General features: G+C 37.6%; 1 protein-coding gene across 3 annotated transcripts; it reads left to right on the top strand.

The window, feature by feature from the left end:
- Positions 1–278: 278 nt before the first annotated feature.
- Positions 279–22,059, top strand: TANGO2 (transport and golgi organization 2 homolog; the record flags this gene model as incomplete). Of its 3 annotated transcripts, XM_084272133.1 has the most annotated exons (8): positions 279–334; positions 5,569–5,657; positions 7,404–7,523; positions 8,499–8,613; positions 18,017–18,087; positions 18,673–18,826; positions 19,880–19,984; positions 21,745–22,059. In XM_084272133.1, the coding sequence occupies 8 exons, from the start codon at positions 279–281 to the stop codon at positions 21,863–21,865; spliced, it is 831 nt and encodes a 276-aa protein (XP_084128259.1). In that variant the 3' UTR covers positions 21,866–22,059. The 3 variants fall into 3 exon arrangements, with proteins under 3 accessions (XP_084128259.1, XP_084128260.1, XP_084128261.1); XM_084272134.1 differs by lacking the exon at positions 7,404–7,523; XM_084272135.1 differs by lacking the exons at positions 18,017–18,087; positions 18,673–18,826.
- Between the last annotated feature and the right edge of the window lie 1,421 nt (positions 22,060–23,480).

Here is a 23,480-nt window from a genome sequence, read left to right on the forward strand (position 1 = left end):
GCTTGGGGTTTTTTTCCTGAAAGTCTGAATTAGCTAAGCATAACTTTAAAACAACTACCCGAAGAGTTTTCGTGGTAAACCATTAATTGAAACACATCTAATATGCAAATCATGTTTTACCTACTTATTGCGAGTTATGAGTGAGAATATTGCAATATTTAAGCATCAGCATAGAACCAAGGTTATATTTTTATAATTTATTTACTTTGCAGGCTATTACAGAATGACCTTGCACTGAGCCTTTGTGGAAGAAGCAAGATTTAAACATCAGTTCTTCAATGTGTATCCTTCTATTCAAATTTGATCCCCGACCAGTGTCAAAAAATGCGTACAGGTAAAGATGGTTCCAGTTAAAACAGACTTGTTTCTATAATTTCTTTTTGTAACCAGTGTTTCAATTACAAACTGAAGTTGGTATTACATGTTCAGTTCTGCTTTTGTAATATTTAACTTCATGACTTTCACCATTGGAGGACTAACCTACCAAGAACCCTATGTTTTTAGACTGTGTCAGACGTCTCGGGTGTTGTAATCATGGACCTTTTGCTGGTGATCTATAGTGTAGTGTAGGATACATCCTCTAAATAACATACTCCAGAGTTTGAAAGTCCTGCCCTCTATCATTTAAAGTAAGTGCAATCATGTTTGCTGGGGCAGTACTCCAAAAGGTGCTAATACTGAGAGTGAGCTGTTTAGGTAGCTCCTGGACAGTACCTTGGTGTTCACTGTGTAGTTTGCTGCTCTGTTCCATGTAATATCATGGCTACTGCTGCTCAATCTTGAACTCTTGTTTAGACAGAACTGGTTAGCTTGTGCATAGGTGCAATTGCTTTTTAAGAGAGGTAGATGAAGTCAAGGTATCCTCACAGTTACTTATGCCTTTCAGTTTGCTTTTGGGACAAAGTGTACTTAAAGATCTTCAGTTGCTGTTTGTCCTAAAATGAAGTACTTAGAATTTCAGAAAATGCCATAAGTCAAGTCTCCTGTATCAAACAATTAGTGCTGTGGAGAATAAGGAACTCTTACTAAGTGTCCTAAACTATCCCCTCTCCCAAATCTGCTTGCAATTAAAAATTTAGGTAATAAAATCATAATTATGTGTATGAAATGTTCAGCCAAACGCTTAAGGTGAAATAAGCATTCATGCTTCCAAGTAAGTTCTGCTGGATGTGTTGATGTCATACCATGAGTTTCCCAAACATTAAACTTCTTGTAATGATTTTTCCTCTCATTATAGCCCTTGATTTTTAAAATTTCGTGTCCAGCATCAGTATCTTTGAGTACATTCAGCATATAATAGGTAACACTTCAGGCCCATAACAAGACTGTATTGTTCTATTGCTTTCTGTATTTCTACATACTGTATTGGTTCCATGTTACTTTGTGGGGTACAAGTACTGGTATTCATCCAGAAACTGTCAGAGTCAGTATGCCCAGTAAATCACTGTGCCTTCATTGACCTGGTTTTCTGCCCTTCTGCACTGAGAAGCAGATGCCATCCTACAGAAAGGACGGAAATGAGAACCGAAACTTCAGTTGTCAATGGAGTGCATTCCTTTCTGCATCTGGACTCTGCCTAAAAAGGGTTTTGTTTATGATGTTACTGGTGCTGAATTAATATATCCATTTATCTGGTCTGACTTTCTTTGTGTTGCTAGTTAGCAAAAGACAGATTCATCAATTTGTTGCCCCTTGGGAAAATCCTTTGGATGCAAACTGTAGTTGCTTGCCAAGTGAACTTTCTGCCACGATCAATATTTAAAACTTAAGTTTGCTTGCTGAAAAACTTGCATCAAGATAGAAATTATTGATTTATAGCAGGAAACACTGTCAAAATCGGAAAAAAATTGAGATGGTTTGGCCCAAATCCAGAAATATTTAGTTGTATTTAACTTTCTCAGTACCTTTTATTCAGCGATATCTTGCTCTTTGCAAGAGAGAAATTTTTGAGCACCATCTGTTTCAGCAGTTAGTGCCAGGCCACTGTGTTCTTGGTGCCTGATTTTAACAGCAGATACATAACTTCAGGCCTCTTTGTTCCATAACACACAATAACTAAATCTTTCCATTTTTCTTTATTCAGAAGAATGTTGAGGTTTGTTCTAAAATTGTTCCTAAGATTTTTTTTCACCTTTGCCTCAGCGTTCTGAAGGATCTAGGTCTGAGTATCAGTTGGGAATGGTACCCAGCCCTCCTATACCCTGTCCCCTTGCAACTTGGTGTTCTACCCCTCTTCTCTCTACAGGCCTATTTGTACTAAAGTTAGTGCCTTGTAACAAATGCTTTGCTGCAGCCCGTTATTATTGTCAAAGGTAACATACTGCCATTACATCTTTCTGAACTATACTGTGTGGGTCTTACAAATAAATACATGTTTCAAGCTTCAAAGCTATAATCACAGAGTCTTTTTATGGAACTGAATTACATTGTAGGAAATTGCTTTAATGGAATGATTTCTCATGTTTTCATCTCTGCCTCAACATTAAAATAAATTTTAATACGTAAATCCTAATACAGTTGAATTATTTCAGCTCTTTTTATAGCTGAATAGGCTTTTCACAATTTATTAGATGATGAGGGTCACTTAATATTGCTCCTTTTCAGTATGATTGTTTCATAAAAAACAAAATGAAGATGTTATGATTATAGTGATCCTGTATATTTTGCTGAATTTAGGAGTCTGTATTGAATTTGAGGTGAGGAATTTTCAATCACACCCCAAAGACTTTTCTTATTAAGCAAACTGTGGTTGTGTGTCAAGAAGTTTTGAAGGCAAAATATAATGTGAGCTTCAAAAAAATTAGAAATGCACTTCAGCCAAACTATTTTTTAACAGTAGAGATGTTTGTTTAAATAAAGATCTGTAAAAGGCAGATGCATACGGTAAATGGAGGATATTCAAGAAAAATGACAGAAATTTGTTAAACCAGCTGAAAGCTTATAGATTGAAGACTAGAATCTGCCAGTAGAGAAAGAATGCAAGTCTGAAAGGAACAGTATTATGATTATTTGGCATTTTAAGGATAAAAATGTGCATATGCTGTGCTTTCCAACTGATGCTATCTTTGGGCAAAAATACTAAGTTTATTCCTTACAGTAAAGATGCGTTGAAGTATTTTATTATTTTCTCTCTAGCTGATATTCTAATTCTCTATCTGTAGTACTTGTAATATGCAGCTGGCACCCTGTGATCATGTTTTAAAATGCTGCATTAATGAGGAGGGGAGTTTGCAGGGAAGGTCCAGAAACCTGCAGAAAATGTCAGTATATTTGAATGTGAATAAAGTAAGGAGATGTCATTGGAGTTGATTTTGGTGTGTTGCAGTTCAAAAATGAGAATGAAAATTGTATGGTCTAACTTCAGTTTATAATAACAAACTTGACTTGTGCTGTGTGAATGTAATTGATGAGCGGCTGGTAGGAAGAACTGAGCAGAGATAATACTGAGATGGTAGGAAACTGGTTAAGACAATCTGCAGGCTTTTGAAAGATGACATTTCATTAAGATTAAAGATTAACGTAGCTGGAGAGAATGGGGATCGCTCACAGTCTCGCACTTTAAGTAAAGGCAAGTTGTGTTACAGGTATTAATGAGCAGGGCTTTGGAAGCTCAAGCTGTTGGATCATCACATAGTGTGGTAGTACTCTGTGCAAGCGTGTCTGTGGTCACCTGTTGGCCTGAGTTTCCAGCACGTGGCTTGCCTGGGGTTACGGTTGTCTTTTACTTGGATCAGCCAAAATCGCTGCCTGCTCTTCAGGTGAGGATGTTCTACCAAAGAAAAACTTTTTTTCTTTTTTAAATCTAAAATAATTTTTGAAAAAAGGCTGATGGAAGAACAGCATCAAATGAAAGCTCATCTAAAAGTTTGTAAATAGTAGTATCTGAATGCTGATTCTCATTATAGAATCCCAGCAACACTTCTCAGTCAAGCTTTTATTTATAGATACCCTGTATCTATTTGATGTTGCAGTAAGTCATTAAATTTAGTTTCTAGTGCTGTCTTCTGGTGCTTTTAAATAACAAAATGTTTACTTGCTAACTTTGAAAACGTAGAGGTACACAGCCACATTAACATAGACTTTTCTTCCTAGTGTTCCAGTACTAACAATGCTAATGAAATGACTGTAACTTACAGTCAGTAAGGGATTTGTATGGTTTGTGAGGGAGTACACCAAATGCCTGCCTTTGTTTTAATGGCTTCTGCTACATTAAATGGACAGAGACATAGTTTTTGTTTTTCAAAGCCCAAGAACTGATTCTGTTTGAAATCTCTTTGAAGCTCTGGTTGTACCAAGTCTTTAAATCTTAACCTGCTTCATGTTTAGAGCCTGACTGGCTTAAACTGGTGTAATCATTGAATTTGACTGGTCTGCATTGATACCAAGCCTGGAACTTTTGAGGAAGACCTGTCCTATCTTTCATGTCTGCGGCTTGTTAAATATAATTTTGAATTTGTTCTTTCAAGTCTGCAGGTGCCATTTATGATAAATATCAAAGTACAGAGCAGGGAACCGTGCATAGTTAGCAACATTTTCTGTCACTGCCATCTCCTAATGCTGTCTAGTGTTTAATATCTGTTTGTTTTCTCAAATTATCAAATTACAGATGGCACATGAAGAGTTGCACCACAGGTTTTTCCAGGACAGCACTTGGTCTTGTGGACAGATGTGTTTATTTTGAAATATAAATCAGGGATTTCATCCAGCAGCATTTTCAATTGCATGTTATTTTTCGTAACTTCTTCCTACTTCCTGATTGCATAGCCTCCAGGGCTTGTAGTTTCTTGGCTGCAAGGGCTGACTTTTATGAAGGACTCAACGATGTTGTGTTTTCCTACTGCTCTGGTAGAATTCAGACTATGCAAGCAACTGCACATGCAAGAAAACCACTGACAAAGCAACAAAACCAGGGGAAAAGCACCACCAAAATACTTCTTGAGTTACAAAACCCCATGCCTCTTCCCTTTATTTCTGTACCCTTGAGCATGCTTCAAATGAATTTCAGTAAGGCTGGAACTTTGCAACTATCATGATTTTGTCTCAGCTCTGGGTGCTTACAGACAGAAGAATCTGACTTGTATCTTTGAACCACAGAAACAGAACTTTAGGTTGAAGCTAGATGAGAAAATATTGTTACTACATGATCTTAAGTAATTATCAAGTAAAAACATACTTCCATACTTCAGATTTGTTTTATAAGTTACCTATAAATCTGTGGGTTACCTTTAAATTTTCTTCATTTAAGCTGTAGCTTCCATGCTGTGGAATCTTGATTAAGATTGTCTGTGGGATCTTAATTCAGTCTCTTGCATAATATCCCTCTTTGAAAAAGAATAGCTGCCTCATTGACATAAGAAGATAGACTTGCTAAATGTCACTAGACAATGAGAGGGCTGTTGCCAGATGTCATTCAGCCTTTACACTGAGTGATAAAGGTGAGACTGTAGGATAAAGGACAGTCTCTTACTTCAAGTGAGCCAATGCTGAGGCAGGAACAGAATCCAATTCTCGTCTGTACTGTGCAGTACCTATTTATAAGTAATAATACCTCCTTTTTGTGTTATACAGGCTTATTCTAGCAGCTAATAGAGATGAATTTTACCACAGACCATCCAAATCAGCAGATTTTTGGGACAGCAGCAATGAGGTCCTTAGTGGTATGTATGTCTTGTTCTGAGTGCTATTCATAGCATTTAATGGAGTCATGGCCTGGATTTTTTGTCATGGTAGTTGTGGTGGTATTTCTAATAAGACATGTTTCTACCCTATATTTCTGGGGAAAACATGTTGTAAGTTTGAAAGATGAGATGTGTTCTCATCTTATTTGTGTTTTAATATATTATGGAGTTTGTCCTGTTTTATGATTTTTTAACAGATTTTAGTCCAAGCAGTGCAATGGAAATAGATTAATATGTCCATCACAAGCAATTACTTTTGCGTTGTCAGATACACTGAAATACTACTTAAAATAGGTGGAATTAGTTATTCCACAGATTAATTGTCCATAATAGTGACTTCAAATGATTAAACCAAGCCCCAAGGAAGTGAGAACTTTCTCATTTCTTATCCGTTAATAATTTATAGGCTATAGAATAATGGTCATTATTGATCCATTTGTTACTACTTTTGTGTCTGCATTTTGCTAAATTTTGGAATCTGTCTGTAGTTATTAGGGAATCTCTCTGTGGTCATTTTTAAGTATAATCAATACTTCTGCCTTTTTCAGAAACAGAAATGAAGCTGTGGAAGGCAAAGCATTGTTTAAATGCAAGATTCTGACTTTGCAGATGCTCTTTGATGCTCTGTGTTACTGTCATTGTCAGGGAGACCTGAGGATAAATTAATCCCATTTTTGTCTGCTATACCCTTGTCAGCTCTGTCCATATTTGGCATAAGAAACTAATATATTCTCCATTCAGGGGGTGTACTGGGGAGATTATGTATATATATGTATATATATGTGTGTGCCTTGGAGTTAATAATGTTATCTCCAACAAAAGCAGTGAGTTGAAACAAAAATAAATCAAATCCATTCTTTGTGTGACTCAAATGCAAACGATTTAATTTATACAGCAGTTTTGAAAAACAGGAATTGCTGCATGATCATCACTGGATTTGGGCAATGAAGCTGCATGTTTTTCTTCTGTGTGCCTTTCAGTTAAGGTACAGAACAGCAGTAAAAGTGTTGTGCAAGGAGGTGATGTGGCTAAACTTGGTATTGAAGTTTTGGATACCAAAGAAAGAAGAGAGTTTCTGAATATGGATTTGAAACACGTTCTTTTGATCTTCTGATGAAAGTTATGATGATTCAGAATGAAAGTTTCTAACAGTAGCATTTTGTATAGAACTGGGCTTTCTTTTTCCATTACAGCCTTTCTGGTCAACAAGAACTCACTGCAAATTAGTGGTTTGCTTGTTTAAGTTGTGCTCCCATTCAAGATGTTTGGCTGTGGCCTTCATGTTTCTGGGTCCTTCTCATTAGTGTACATTACTGTTACCAGAGTCCCAGGATTTTATTAGTTAAACTAGGTAACTTTTTTGGTTACTTGTTAACTTGCAAGTAACATTAATCTTCTGAGATTTGCCTTCTGAACCTACTTTAAGTTTTATATGTATTTGAGGATATACAGGCAAAGCTTAACAATTTTGCTTTTACACTTAATTTTCTCATCTCTTACTGCAGTAGCTTGGGAAACACTGCAGAGTGGGTAATATAAGTAGACTTACCTCTTTATGCTTGTCCAGAAATATCATCTGGTACCTACTGCATTTCATCCAGCCTAATCAAGATTCAGTATTTGCAGTAAAAAACTCTTTTAAGCTTGAGGTTTTTCTGCTGTGTGGGGTTTTTTTGGTTTTTTTTTTAAAGAATGTAATAGTCTAACTCTTACTTGTTCCATTAGGTTTGGATATGGAGGAAGGAAAAGAAGGTGGGACATGGCTGGGAATCAGTAAGAAAGGGAAGATGGCAGCCCTGACAAATTACATGGAGCCAAAGATTGATAAAAATGCAAAAGGAAGAGGTATGAAGGAGTACAAATAGAAAAAGTGGACAAAGAAGTCCTGGTGTCATGATAAAATAGTGATGATTACAATATTAGTTTTTTTGCCACTTTATGGGCAAATAAACAGTATTTGTGAACTGATGAATTTGAGTACCTGTGTGGGGACCTTTACGTGCATAATGATATTCTATCCAGCAGGCAAAGTGGAAGAAGGTGTAGTGTCTAGAGCCTGCAAGTTATGTTCAGACAAGAAGCATTGCACCAACTGTCTTCTCTTGACAGTAATTCTGATTCACAATCAGAACAACTAGACAACTGTTGAGCTAGATTTAGATTACAGTAGACCTTTTTTAAATGTGTGTGTTCTTGTTCAAACACCTAAGGGAAACAGCGCAACTTGGATTGTGCTGGAGGTGAGTATAAAAGATCACTGTAGTCATTTCTCCCCTCCACATTGATTAACTGTAGGAGCAGAAATAATGGACTCTTCTGAAAGAGTCCATCTGTGGGGTGGGTTTTCCTAAAGTAAAAATAGTTCAGTTTGTCATATGGTACTACATTGGGAATATATTGCAATGGCAAAACACATTACACAGAGAAACAAATAAACCATGTCATTTGTATTTCATCTTAGGGTCACTTATCAGGAAAATGAAGCAAGACATGTTTGGCAGGATGGGAGGAGAGGAAAGGCACGTCCAGTATAGAATTGTTACCAAACATGAGTTCTGTAGAAATTTTGACCGAGAGCATTTGATTGAATTCTTCAAAGCAAAAGTCATTCTCCTCATGTGAACATGGTGTGGTGCTGTAAGATTTTTAAAAGCTAGTCGGTACTATTTGTGTTTTTTCATTGGGTTTGGGTTTGGTTTTTTCCCCCACTTTTATACTCTGTTGGTAATGGGAATCTTGTGTCTTACAGTTTGCTTTACCATGCCTGTCAGAATAGTGAGTTCATACATGTAAGTTGCTCTATGTACTTTTCTTTCTTAGGTGCTCTTGTAACGAACTTCTTGACTACAGATCTGGACAGCTACTCTTACTTGAAGAAAGTTTCAGTAGAAGGACATCTTTACAATGGATTTAATTTATTAGCAGCTGACTTGAAGTAAGTCTACAAAACATCACAGTTCAAATGTCAAAGGGATAATAGCGATGACATACATACGTTTGGCACAAATGGGTAACAAGACAGGAGCCTGTCACAAACTAAAGCTGGGACTCTTCTTTCTTAGGCATATAAGGTCCTAATGTTACTCTGGTTATACTTCCCTTTGTTATTTTTGCTTCTTTCAAACACTGGTGGGCTACCTTGTGTTCCAGTCATTGCTTCCTGCAAAACTTCTTCCAGCCCTTTCTTTAGTAGACCATAGTCAGTCTTTACCTTGGAGGCCATGTGACTTGTGTTTTGGAGAAAACAAAACCTTGGCTCTGTAATTTCTTAGATTTTTTTCCTCTCTGAAAGAGGGCATGCTCTGTCACGATTAGAACAGCTGAAAGCTTTCAAGCTATTAGTCCTATTAGTGGCCGCACTGTTAATCTTTGCTGAAACATTAAAAAAATCAACATGTAACAATTATCATCTTCAAGTTCTGTAGCTGAAGAAAGGACCTTGGAAACTTGATTATAGTCAGTGTGGCTGGCACGATCCTTCCCATTGCATATGTGTGTGGGTGCACACAAATACATGTGCTGGTTTATTTTTTTAATTTATTTTTTCTCTTCGCTATGCCCAATTCAGAAGAACAGGAATCCAGGGCTAAGCCAGCTCCAGGCTCTGTATCTGTTCTGTTAGATGCATGCTTCATGACCAGGTATGAATTGCCAAGAGCACACTACTGCTTTGGCACACTTTCTGTGGAAGTGTTAATCTTACTAGGCCTTGCAACATCAGATTGTCTTCTTCCACTCAGCTTTCCTGTATGCTTATAGAAAGCCACATACAGCTGAAGTGGAAGGTCATGGTGTTTACTGTTTCCTGCAAAAACAATTTCTGTCATTATTAAGTTCAGCTAATCACTAGCTGGTCTAGTGTTCACATATTTCACTCTGTGTATTGGACAGAACACCTTCAGCTGGTGTGTTAGACTTATCAGCAGTTTCCTTCCTTCTCTCCCAATTTTCTGCAAGTGTTTTGTGGTCTTCATTGTTTTAAGAAAGGCCTTTATTACAACTGTTGCCAGGCTATTGGTTTTCTTTTTCAATTACCTATGATCTAGTGGGAAAGTGGCATGAAACTCACAGGTGATTTAAGTCTAAAAGGATCAACATGGAAAGGCAGACATGTGCCACCTGTGAAGATACAAGAATGTATTTCTGCTTGGTGTGTAGGTTGTGTTTCCAGAAATTCAATCCAGAAGCAGGTTAGATGATTACAGTGTGTTCTACTTTTTCTGTTACTCTTGTTCTCTATTTTACCAAGTTCATTATCCCACTGGATACTTCCTGCAGTTTTTTCTGTTGCTTAAATTAATTTTTATCATGGTCACAGAACGTGACTGAAAAGATAGCAGAAGGAGTAGTCTTACTATACTATGTTTTCAAGCAAACATGATAATCAAGGTCTGACCAAGCAAGCAGTAAGTTGGTTTAAGTTTCTTTGTTCTAATTATATAAATAGAATAGTCATAATGGCTGCTACTGTAATGATATTAAAGTAGATTTGATCAACTTTATTTGCTAAGGCTATCATTCTTGTGTTGGTTTTGTTTGTTTATTCCTCGGCTGATAGGGAATTTTATGCTCAATTGAATAGTCTTTCTGTGGAGACGCAGGTCGTAATTCCTTGCTGAGTATCACTCTGAATGCTTTATGTGTTGATTAACTTCTCCATTTTGACATGTCCTTAGCCTTGGATACTCTGATGAAATGAAATTCTTGGCAAGCTAATGATGCAGAGCAATTTCTATAAGATATGTAAACTTGTCATTTTACAAAATGAGAAGTACTCCTGAGAGAAATGTAGTATATCAATAGAAGCTACTTTCTGATGTAAATAGGAAACGTTATTGTAGTTGATGCTATTTTGTTGGGCCATGTTCCTGTGCAGAGGCTGTTCTTAACCCGTTCTTCTGGTGTGTAACAAACAGTGATTGGTTCTGTCAGAGTGGTGTGAAATGGAGAGGAAAGTCAAATCAAAGGTGCAAATGAAGCTCTGTTGGGAAGGGTATATTTGAACACATGATACTACTGAGTATAGGCAGCATGTTTAGAGAGGTATTTACAATGTTTGAGTTTTCTGGTAAAGAAATTTTTTATCTTCTTTATTATTATGATGACTGTGTGCCAGGTGCAGTGAGAGAAAACCCCCATATAGACTGTAAGATCTCATTCATTTCCACAGCTCTGTGTGACTCTTACTTGAAATGTGTATGGATCTTGACACTTTTTAGTGTAATCTACGTGCTCTGTGGCATGGCAATTTAAACTCTTAATAATTTCTTTTACAATACGAATACTGTGGTGGAAAAAATACTCAGTACTTTAGTTTTCTGATTCCTCAGGTGATCATCTTGCTGTACCTGCTGAGTATGAGAGTTATGAATACATTATGTTAAATGTGCTTTGATGTTGAACGAGGACATGTGGCAAGCAGTGTGTTTTTGGAGTCTTGTGTGACTGCAGAAGTAGCTTGTCAGAGGGCTACTCTTCCAGTTTTGACTATCAGTAGGTCTGATTAGAGGGGAACAAGTTGGAAACTGGACTGGTCGCTGAGCAAATGTCTGCTGAAGCTGCAGAGCATTTTTCCTTCTGTCTGTGTAGTAATATCTGAAGTAATAGTGAGCTGCATTTGTTGATAAACAGGACAGCATTTTTGTTCTGAGGAAGCATGTTTATGTCCAACAAATTTAGTTGCAGCAGTTGCTCTGGCTTTCATGGGTATCTCAAGCCTGTTGTGGCAGCATCTCACTTGCATTCTGTACTGCCAGGTGTGCAATACAGAGTGCCCTGAAGGACAAACTGAAGTGGCAGCTGCTTGTCTCTCTCCCAGCAAGTTTAGATTCTCTGACAGGTTGTCAGTGAGAGCCCATATTGTTTATGTGAATCATTTCCTCCATGAGGTATATAGATGAATTGTCCCTTACAAAGCAAGTCAGCTGAAGGGAGCTAAAGAGAAAGGGCTTTCGTGTAAGCTGTTCTGCTCTCCCCTGGGACAAGCAGCTTTCGATTCCTCCAGGGAAGTGTAGTAAACTGTACCAACACCTGCATCAACTAATTTGGTAATGTATTGAAAATAGGGACTATATACATTAATATATTCTTCCTGTTCTCATCTGGAGAGCAAAGTTTGATTAATGTAATAGGTTTTATCCATGGTATAATAGGATTGAGTTCCAGTTGATACTGCAGATCAGATCCCCAAAATAATGGGGTTGTTTGTGTGAGTAGGGGAATAGATACTCAAATGTATTGTATAAATACGTATAAAGCTTTTTATTATATATACAGTCTATTTTTATATCGTTTTTTCTTAATACAGAAATCTACAGTTGATTATGTAGCAACATCATTGCTGAAATAAAAAGGGTGAACTGAAGAACATGTTTGGGTGAAGTTAACTGAACTGTTGATAGTGCAGGGTCTTGTAAAATCAAAACACCTGAACAGCGTGACCAGATTTTAAAATCTTGTTCAGTGTGGCTGTCAAGACAAGGGTGCATGGCAGGGATTTGATTGCTCTCCAGAGACTAGATATAGGAGCCTTTCCAGAGAAAAGCAAGATAGTGTCAGCCTGCCGATGTGGAAAGAATGTAGCTGGCCTAGACATCATGACTGCTGGCTGACACTTCTTCCCATGCATTGTCAAACCACCTTCTGCAGAGTACATCTTTCTTGCTCCTTGTGACTTCCTCATGAGAATGGGTTGTCACAGAATCGTAGGGGTTGGAAGGGACCTCCAGAGATCGGGACCAACCCCCTGCCAAAGCAGGATCCCTAGGACAGGTCGCACAGGTTGGTGTCCAGATGGGTCTTGAATATTTCCAGAGAAGGAGACTCCACAACCCCTGGGCAGCCTGTCCCAGGGCTCCCTCACCCTCACTGTGAAAAAGTTCTTCCGCATATTGGTGTGGAACTTCCTGTCCAGGTACTTCTCTAACATGTTCTGTACTACCACCTTTGAAATATTTCTGTGTACGTCCTCATTCATTTGCAAGTCTAATGAGACAGACAGTCCAATGTCAAGAGAAGGAAAAAAGCTTCTGAAAAACTTTTCCCTCCTGGTATCAGCTTCTGCCTGGCTCAAGAAATTTGGACATCACAGAAATGCTTAGACACTGACAATTATAAGCACTACTCTGATTTTTAAGTAGACTTTGTATGCTGTGAGTATCCAGCACTAGTCTTTTCACCATTTTATTTGATAGTTGGTGGTATATGTACAAAAAAGTTTGGGCTTTATAGCTAGCAGTGTGGTGTTTGCTTTTAGCTTCATAAGAGAAAAGAGCTCAATATCCATGAGCTAATCAGAAAACTAATCTGTGAACCCGAAGACTCAGTTTTAACTACTGTGTAGCATTTCAGACTTCCAATTCCATCTTCTTCCCTTGTGGGAAAAATACATGAGCATATTATTCATAAAACAACTCAGTGTCCTTGTTGGCATAACAGTCCCTTTGTTAGAGCAGAGCTCAGTGCTCAGGGGAGTGATCGCTTGGTGATAACCACACCCTGTGGAGCTTTACTACCTCCTTACTTGTTTCTTTTCCATCTGTTTTTCGCTGAATATGACTTGGAGCCACCTTAAAGTTGAGTCAGGGCAGGGTCGCAGAAGGACATTGTATTTCATCAGCATTAAAGAGTAATTTTGGCAAACTGCATGACTTTCATGTTGCTAAGAAGCATCTACTACTACTGAGATTTAGGCTGCCTAGACCATTCATTATTGCTTACATTTTTGGACAAAATGATGTATCTAAGAGCATAATTTTTATGTAGTTTCAGTTTTTCTGCTTTCAGCTATGGCTGGGATTTAAAAAAAAAGTCTGCTGGGTCCTTTTATCACCACTTTAATTATGCCTTTATTACTACTCCAGTGAAATTGGTATTTATGCTTGTAAAATTGGGAGGGAAAAGAATCCCAATCGAGGCCAGGATTGTGAGGCTGCTGCTGTGATAAAGCTTACAGAATGTGTTGTGGTTTGGTTTTTTAATCTTGGCTTCTCCCTTGATATTCAGTAGAGTATCTGTAAACAGTAGGAAGAGACAAGGCAGAGCCAAACGATAAAACTGACAGTAGCTGACTAGCACAGTGAACTAAATTTTGGAAGTTTCCTAATTTAAGAAGTCTCTTGGAAAGCGTCAGTCTTTGACAGAAGAAAGCAGGAGTATTGCAGTGAAGGTAAGTGCAATAAAAAACACAGCTGGGGGAATGTGGACTGTAGAAGCAAATCACAGATGTCCTGCATTAGTGACCCTGCAGTTTGTATGTACTCAACACCTTTTTGTTAAACGGTGGGAGATCTTGTCACTGAATTTGTCAGTCATGAGAATTTCAGAACAGATGCTAGGTAATGTTTTCACATAAAAAGCCATTGCTAAAAGAAGTCAGTAGTGCCTACTTCTCCAGCATGCCGTCTCATTTATATCAAGATTTGTCTTACAGCTGTGTTCAGGGCCTTGCTTGGGCCATTTGTCTGCCTTTCCTTCTAAAGCTCTGTCTTTTGACACCTCGTGATAAGTTACTCTGATCTCTTTTCATAGACCTTCTACAGCAGATAGAGGCTCAGCAATTTGAAAAGAGTAATATACCAATAAAATAGTTTGTGTAATTGCTGGTGTCTTAGCTAGAAAAAACCTTATAATGATCTTAATGAGTTTGCTTTATTTGCTTCAATATATTACAAACATTTTATGTATTATAATTGCTACTGCAGTTTTATTTTTTAATGACCCAAATGTGAAAATGGGCAATTAGCAGTCAACTTTTTTCCGTGTTTTTTAATTTTGGTTTATTTGTTTCCCTGTGCTTAGTCATTGCCTGTATTGTATTAATCCCAACTAGATTTATTTGTGGATTATATTTTTTTGAAGTATGAATTCATGCTTTTGAGATAGAATATCAGTAGTTTGCTCCATTAAACACACCATTTCAGCAACTTTAGGTGACTTAAAAGCTTCACGTGTATGTTGCTGCTTCTATGCCCCTGTACATGGAAAATGCACTGTGGCACTATACTCCTAGGAGTATATGACTGTTTTTCTCTCCTAGCATGTGACTGGGACCAAGAAGTCAGTCTAGTCTGTTAATGACAGCTCAGCTTAATGCTCTCCTTTTTTAGCTACCAAGGGATTCTTTCTAATATTAGTACTAACTGTGTGCCAACTCTAAATGTACTGATCGGAACCGGACTTGTAGGAAGGTGTCTAACCTCAGCTGGGACAGAGGTGTGCTAGGCACATCAACATCATTAACCATTAACTAGCCAGAAAGATAACATGAATAATGCTGAGAAGAGGAAAGACCTCATGCTGCTAAAATGGGTGCATGGTCCTAACCAAACATTAATAAACAGAGACTTGAGAACACGAAGTATAACTTCATTCAGTTTTCAGTCTCAGCCAGCTTCTCTGGCTATCTAAAGTTTTTCCTGTTTCCTTGAAGAATCCAGTTAAAGGAGGAATGTCTAAGAGTCTTACATTTGAGATTTTAGAAGAATTTTTATGGTATCCATTTACCTTAAAAGCAAAATATACTGGTAATTTCACTGAAGGAACCAGTAATTAGAAAAAGTCAAAGACTTCTCACTGTATATGGCATGACTATAAAAATGGTTTCAGGAAATGCACCTGCTCATTCTTTCTCATACAAATATTTCTGCAGACAGATAAAAAAAAAGTTTGCCAAATAAGCATAGTAGGAGAATATTAGTTTGATATTTTTTCTACTCTTCCAATAATTTATTTCTAATCTTTAAAATTATACTGGACACATAACGCTTTCTTTGGTAAAGCAGCTGCTCTGATTGCTGTGTTTACCTGGGCATAAACTTTTTCTGTGTTAAACTTTTTCTGTGTTACTTTTAATTTGGAACTTGTTTGTACCTGGAGGATTCTCAAGACATAGAAGGGTCGTTTGGGACACTGCTAAGAAGAGAATTTTTTTCTTCCACTTGTACTTTTCAGCAGAGCTCTTGTATTCACTGCAAATGCTGTATTTCTCTGTCTTTGTGTTTAAAACAAACAATTAACCCCCCTCCTTTTGTCTCTGATGAAGAAAATACAACTCATCAAACAGACTTCATAAATGGATCTCATACACAAGTTCACCTGTGGTAGTGGAACAGCAATTTAAATCTCAAGAAAATAAGGAAAGAATATTCTGGTCATATCTTGGGTTTTCCTTCTACTTTTTCAGTGGCTTTTGTTGTGGACTATCTAGGAGCTCTCAGTGCAAATACTCCAAATGAGGTGAAAGAACAAAGGGCCTTTTTGCAAGATACTTTTTTATTTTTTTCAGTGATGGATGGAAATACTTGTGTGCACACATCACCTGTGATTTAGTACAAGAGGTCTAGCAGGGACTGGTAGAAATGTTCAGTGCATAAGAATTAGAGCCAGAGCAGGAAAGGAGTGATTGACACACACTGTTCTGCTGAAACTAAAGCGTGCTAGTTGTCACAATTCTGTTGTCAGCAGTTACCTGTGAAGAGTTAGGGTGGTCAGTAAGGAGTCTTGAGATCAACAGAAGGTAAATTTGGACAGGAGTCTTAATGTTGAAAAGAAGAACAAAGATAAGAAAAAGATGTGTCTCTTTAAGCCACTAGAGGAAAGTTCAGAAAATGCCACATTTCTTATAACAGTAGCTAAATTGTAAATTGAACAACTGAGAGCTGCTTACGATATTGAACAATAAAAGCAACAATACACAAACAACACCTGCTATTATTACTGTCTAATACTGTGTTGAAAAACTGTAACTGCTTTCCATAAGGCACTAAACAAAACAGTGTCAGAAGCTCGGGAGGAGGGAGAGTAGTGAACAGAGGAAGAAAGGCAGTTTTATTTTTTACTTTGTGTTCGTTTAAACTCCTCCTCTTGCCTTTGATTGTGTAATCAGTAAGTTAATATTTCCCTCTTCATTTGCCTGTCTTGCAAAGGATACTGTAGAACATCTTTCAGAATGGCTTTTCTAAGAAGAATATAGACAGCTAAATTAAGACTGTGTTGCTTGTTATTAAGGTTTGAGTAGCGGATGCTAAACTTACACAGAGCAATTTAACTTACAGTGTGTCCTTAATGAGATTGCATTTTATATAGTCTTATTTGCATTGAGGCACAGGTGTGTATATATATAATTATTTTTTGTTATCTCAGGGAAAACTGAAGAGCTGGAAGTGGCTTCTCTACTGTATTATGTTCTATGCCACTCGATTCGAATTCGATCTTAAGTGCAATTTTTGTGTATTTTGGGTTTTAATTCAGAAAGTCTATCTGCTGTCTAGGGGGCTAGAGCTTGGGGGGGGGACACAAATTAAAAACTGAACTACAGTCAGAACTGGAGTCATACTCTGTTCTGCTATGGAGTAGTAAATCACTGGAGTGAAATGCAGTTGTGTGTTCTCATGGCTGTGTCCTGGCAAATTCAAAAAAAAAAAAAGCAAAACACACTGACTTGGTATCAGTCTGTGGAATCAGTGTTATGTCAGCTAAGGGATTTGAGGGTTCTTGAGTGAGCTGTCAAAGGACAACCCCTTCCCCACCCTCCATTTCCCACAAGATGCAGAAGGCTTACTGATGACTGACTTGATTATTTATTTTTTTCTTATCAGTTGATTTGGTATCTGTGTTGTCAATAGCAGGATGCCTACTTACAGCTTATGCTGTTTGGATATACTGATATCATCGCTGCCGGGAGAGGTATTCGCGGTGTTGGAAGCTGTCGTTGAATGAACATCATGTGAGATCCTCCCTGTGAAACTGCGCAGTAGTGAGCACTGAAGGCAGTGCCTACAATTAGAGAGCTTACAAACAGTGTTTACAATTATCTAAAAGTAGCCTGAAAATGCCTATCTGTCACTTAAAGGACCCAGCTATGCCCTACAAGATTGCCATAAGTAGGCCTGATAAAAATGGTCCACAGGAGTCAGCCTCTTAGAATGCCGCAGCAATTCAAAAGAGATGATGGGAAAACGTTACTTACTGTGATGGACCGTCCCTTTGTTTCACCATACCCCTTTCCTCCAAGTAACTAAATCTCCAGCTATTCAAAACCATACAGATCTTTGTCGTTAAACCTGTCCACTTCCCATGCAGCAGTTCTGGGGTTATACTGAATTTTATTGCAATTATGTTTAAAAATTCGAATGGTACTGTGGCAGTGGTGCAGATCCTCCACAAAAAATACTGTATGAGAGTAATATAACTTGTGAATTAATCTCTGGGCTGTGGTATCATAGTAGTAACAGTGGGAGAAACATCTTGCTGTGTTTGAAGATTGCATGAAATTAGACCATAATCAAATATAGAAGCTGATGTTTTTTCAAGGAGAAATTCTTACTTATATTTTTCAGTACCACCAAAGGAGATGTAATTTGCTACTATGGAAACAAAGGAGAACCAGAACCTGTTTTCCTAAATCCTGGTAGGTTTTTTTTGAGAGGTCTGAATAATACTTTTGGTTTATTTTAAAGGAGTCATAACGTAGCTGTATTACTGTAGTAATTTAGCTGTTTAAGCATTGTCTTCACTAAATCTTTATTTAAATTACTTAAAAATCTTTAAATTCATTTGAGTATTTACTAATAAATTTTACTAAAGAGCCAATAGTTCATTAAAAACTTCTGGTTTCTAGTTGTAGTAAGCATAAAGCAATGATGGTCTGTAGTGGGTATTTTGGGGGATTGTTTTGGTTTTGTGTGTTTTTCTTCCGTTAACAAAAAAGTGGTGTCCATGAAAGATGTTGAAAAATGGTTACATTATTTTCACACCTAGGAGGCTCTTACTATCTGAAGGGGCGTTGGATTTATTTTATCACAATATACATCTCTGATACATAGTTAATGACCTCATTTGTTTGAAGCAACATAACAGGATTAAGGATGAATTTGCTGACAGTGTTTGGTTTTGTCCCTCAGACTGTGTTTTTTTATGAAGTTATTTTTTACAATGCACATAAATTGCTTTTCTTTGCTCCAGAACTTAAGTGGTTTGGGTTTTTTATGTCTAGGAGTATATGGCTTGAGTAATTCTTTGTTGGATACACCATGGAAGAAACTTCAATATGGGAAGCAGCTTTTCACAGAAGTGCTTAAGAGAAGTGAAGACCTTACCAAAGAAAACTTGGTGCAGGAGCTCCTTACAGTGATGAATAATCAAGAGCCGTAAGAACACGATAACCAGAGCTTACTCAGAATGTGATATGACCCATTTAAGAATTGGATATAGAAACTATTTTGACAGAAAAGCAACTCTAGTCTTACATTAATTGACTAAAGCTGAGTAGTGAAGGGCAAAACCAGTGTTCTTTCTCTTCAGAGACTGACTTTGAGCAATACTGACTTTTAAGCAGCAGGCACAGTAAGGTTATTACTGCACTTTTAGTACTCATAGGCTGTATGCAGGTTTCTCTGTGCCCTTTTCTTTTAAAGATTCTTTTCGAAGATTATACTACTTGGTAAGCTGCTTAAACACAAAAAAATGCTGCTATAATAGTTAAATTGGACTTTATAAATAAAGTTGGAATCTTTAATTATTGAAATGGGAAACTGTCATCACTAGCATTTGAGAAAATGTTCTGGTGATGTAGGGTTGCCACAGTAACTTTTGCAACCTTAACATCTCTTCTGTAGGATGTTAGTACTTGTTTAGTTGCAATAAATTAAGCTTGATACGCTTTGTAATAGAATGATGCTTCTAAATTTCTTTCAGGCAGTCATAGGAAATTTGGGTGCAAGCTCCCTTTGTCCTCTGCTGCATCTTCACAAATTTTAAGGATTTTCTTAGGTATTATTTTGGTTTTTCAAGTAAGATTGAAGGAATCAGAGAGGTCTGTCTTTGACACATAAATATTCCTGTAGTCTTAACTGGAAAAAGTGTTGGTTTATGGGATGTGCCTCAAATTTCTATTAATGTTTTAGTTGAAACAAAAAAATACAGGAAGACTGACAGAGAATAATAAACAAAATGGAAAAAATTCCCAAGATGGGGAAAAAAATTCCCTAAAGTGGTAAATATTAAAGTACAAGACTTTGAGGGAACTTCTGTGGGAAAGAGCTTACAAGCTCTTTTATCTTTTGGTTTTCGTCATACTTTACTCTTGAACACAATTCATACTTTCATACTTTTTGAAATGCAGTGGTTATTTATCAGCCACAGAGTTTGGTTCAAGAGGGATGGAGCTCTACATATTTTGAATTACTTTTTCTTTTTTTCAGTCAGTTACCAGACCCTGCAATTGAAGACCAAGGCCAAGATTATATACGTCCTATATTGAGCAAGTACGCAGCTGTGTGTGTTCGTTGCCCAGGTTATGGAACAAGGTAACATTTTCTTAGTCTGAAATGGGTGTGTACTGGGTGAGTGCATTGCTCCAATTAAAATTACATTGCTATAAGTTTAGCGACTGCTTTCAAATTGTTTAGGTGTTAATCAAGTGAAATTCAGTAAACTATTTCCTTGCTCAGGATTCTAGTCTCTTGGATTTGCTGATGATGAGCATTTGAAGCACACATTACAGTGCATCTTTGGCAGGGAGTGTGACATAGCTTCAGCGTGTCCAAGACAAGATAATACAGTTCTGATTTTCCAGTGTAGCAGTTATGTTGTTGTCATCAAAACATAATGTGTTTTTCTGCTAAAAACATTATTTCAAAGCTTTTTATCTTCTGAGGAACTGTAGAACATATTTCTCTTCCAAGAGCAGGAATAGTTTCATCTGCATAGCTGAGTTAAAGGTTTCTTTTGGCATGTCCCTTTAATATGTAGCTGCTGTTTTCATATGTTAACAACCTATTACTCTTGTTCAAAAGAAAGTGCACTTCCACCTTTCTCCTAACTGCTGCTGCTGGTTTCACGGAGATATTCTCACTTTCTGCTCAGACTGTTCTACCAGAGCTGCAAGAAGAATAGAATAATGTAATGCATCTTGCATTTAATCCTCAATGGGAACAAATTATCGGTGAACCTTGTTGCTGCTGGTAGGGAATTCCTCCTCTTAAAGACTGCCAACGGTTTTGTCAGATTGGGCTCTCTGGCCTAGTCAGCCATAGCATTTCCACTGTAGAGGTGTAAATTAGTAAGCAGAGAGTGCTCATTTCTATAAGAATTTTAAGCTGGAATTCTGAGAAAGAAACCACTGCAAAAATTGAGTAGCGAATGCATTCAAAAAATGCTTTAAATATGGGATAATGAAGGCTTAAAATGGTAAAGAAGCATCTTCTTCCCCTTGCTTCACAGGTGGCAGTCTGGTTAGTTCAAAAGAAACAGGGATGAGTCTAAAAATACTGTCCTCTTTCTGGTGAATTACCACTATATTTCAAGTCTTCCCTGCTACTATAATTTATGCTCACACTTATCTTTCTTGTAGCAACATGGCTTAGTGAACAGAGCTTGCTAATTAGGCCTCATGATATTCTTCCTTGGAAATTAAGAACTCTTCTCTATGAGCGAACAACTGCGCAATGACTTGGGGAAGGCCACCCCATAACAGGGGTGGAAAAATCCTGTTCGTGTCAATCATTGGGCTCTGGCTGGTTACTGCAGTGTCCACAGAGGAATGACAGCGTACATGTGGCAGCATGGCATAGATGTGTGAATGGAATCTGCTTTTCATGAAAACAAATTTCTTCTTTGGAAGATTACTAGAAAGAGAAAACCTTTTCTCTGTGATTGTGTGTTGGTATCCTGTGGTAATTAATCAGACAATTGACTTGAAAGGAAAGAATGAAAGAGTAGTATTGATAGGAGTAACTCATCAGGGTGCATGTAGGCTCTGAAGAAAAGATTTGGTCTTATGCTACTTCTGAATGGAACATTTGACACTAAAAGAATTTAAACCTTCCATCATATGCTCTGTAAATGAGCAGCTTTGTGTGTCAGCTACTGCAAATGCAGCAAGGAATGGGAGTAGTGGAGGACTGAAAAGGTCCATTTGAACTTGCCAGGATTGCTGCACTGCTAGTGTGGTGGTGATTTTGTCAAGAAAAGTCAAAGAGCTAAAACCTTTAAGGATGAGGGCTGGGGCCCTGCAAGCTTACGTAACGGACATAGCCCTTAACCTTCTCCCCTTCTGCTGTTTCAGGACTAACACTGTCATTCTCATTGATGCCGAAGGACGTGTTACTTTCACAGAGCGTAACATGATCAATGAAGATGTCAACCAGTGGAAAACGAGCACCTACGAATTCAGACTGCACCCTTAACTTTCCATTTGAATGGGTTGTAATAAAAGCAGCGAGAGGACAAGGCACTGAGCTCTAGTAAATGTTTTGTGCCAGCCTCCGTAAGCTAAAAGGAGCAAGGAATGCAAAAGTTTGAATAAACCACTAGTATACCCTATCAGGCTCACAAATACTTTGGATTAAAAAAAAACCTCAAAACTGGTTTTACATTAAGTAGCAACTTACCAGAAATAAATTTGTGAATACCACCCTGCCTCCAGGGCAAGGCCCTCTTTGCCCAAGACGAAGTCATTGCTTTTTTGTGGGTGTGGTTCATTTGCTTTTGAAGATGTTCTAAGTAGACTCTTAAATATATTTTTGGTTCCAAGGAAGGGAAATAATTGCTGCTTTTATTGTTCTATCTGAAGGTTTTACCAAACTTTGCTTTCCCTTCAACATTTGCTTTTAAGATTGTATAGCTGATGCCAGTGTGCACTAAATGAATGTATGTTACCTTTGTACATGAAGTGCTTTAGTAACACTTAAAACATTTCAGCAGTGCCACAATGCAGTGTTCTGTCTGGGGGGAATACTTTCTTTGTTTTTCCTGTAGATAATACAGCAATAGATCATATTTCTAAAACTTGATTTGAGAGTGGGAAGGAAATTGCGTTCAGTCTCTCTCCAGTTTTCCTGAGAAAATCCTGAGAGCAGACTTGCTTACCTTTGACTGCAATGAAAGTGTGTGTTATGACATCTTGTTTCCTGATAGTCTAGTTAGTGATATTGGTGGTATTTTCTTCCCTAGCATGCAGGTAAGGAGTAGATACCCACTGGTAAACAGAAGCTTGGTAAGAAGTTCACATGTATCAGCTGGTTTGTACATGTGCAAATCTGTCTTCATTTCTTTGAGTAGAATATGTTAAAGCCCAGTGATTGCTCATAGATTTTTTTCTTTTGTAAGAATAGCATTTTGTTATAAGGTGACATTATTGTCTTATTGCTGAAAAAGTTGGGTATTAAGATGTGCTTCATATGATCTAACATCTGTGAATTAGAAAGCTATTTAAATGCACGCTTTTATCAGTTATTCAGTGCCAGTGTAGGTGATAGAAGGTTCTAGCTAGTATGAAGATATTTTAAAATCTGAAGTTATTTTGCTGCTGTTGGTGTTCTGTTTTGAATGCTGAATATTAAGTTTGTAATGGATCTGTTACTACTTTTTTCTCTATATATGCTGGATGTATTCTTTTTACAAGCCTCTGTGAAGACTGTCAGAAATTTTGCTACTTGAGAATAATTAATCAAATATGTGCAACTGTTTTGTACTCCAATTGTGTGTTTAAAACCTTGTCACTAATGTGTGCCTGTAAGGGAGACAGCAGTGAATTAGACTTGCCGTTAAGGGGAAGTACTGTGAAAGTCTGTTCCCAGATTTCAATTTGCCAAGAGATGCTAAAGCAGCATTTAGTCACTTATTTCCTTTGTATTTGCATATTTAAATAGCTTCTAGATGCCAGGACTGCTTTCATAACTTGTCACCAGTCTGTGAATCAGTACTACATAAAGGACATTTTGACCACCTTGACTGCAAGATGATCAGGGCAGTTGCTGGGTTGTACGTGGTTTCAAACTGAGCCCTGCAGGTTGTCTTTCT

Source organism: Gallinula chloropus (assembly GCF_964237585.1).
Source record: "Gallinula chloropus genome assembly, chromosome: 17".
NCBI lineage: Eukaryota > Metazoa > Chordata > Aves > Gruiformes > Rallidae > Gallinula > Gallinula chloropus.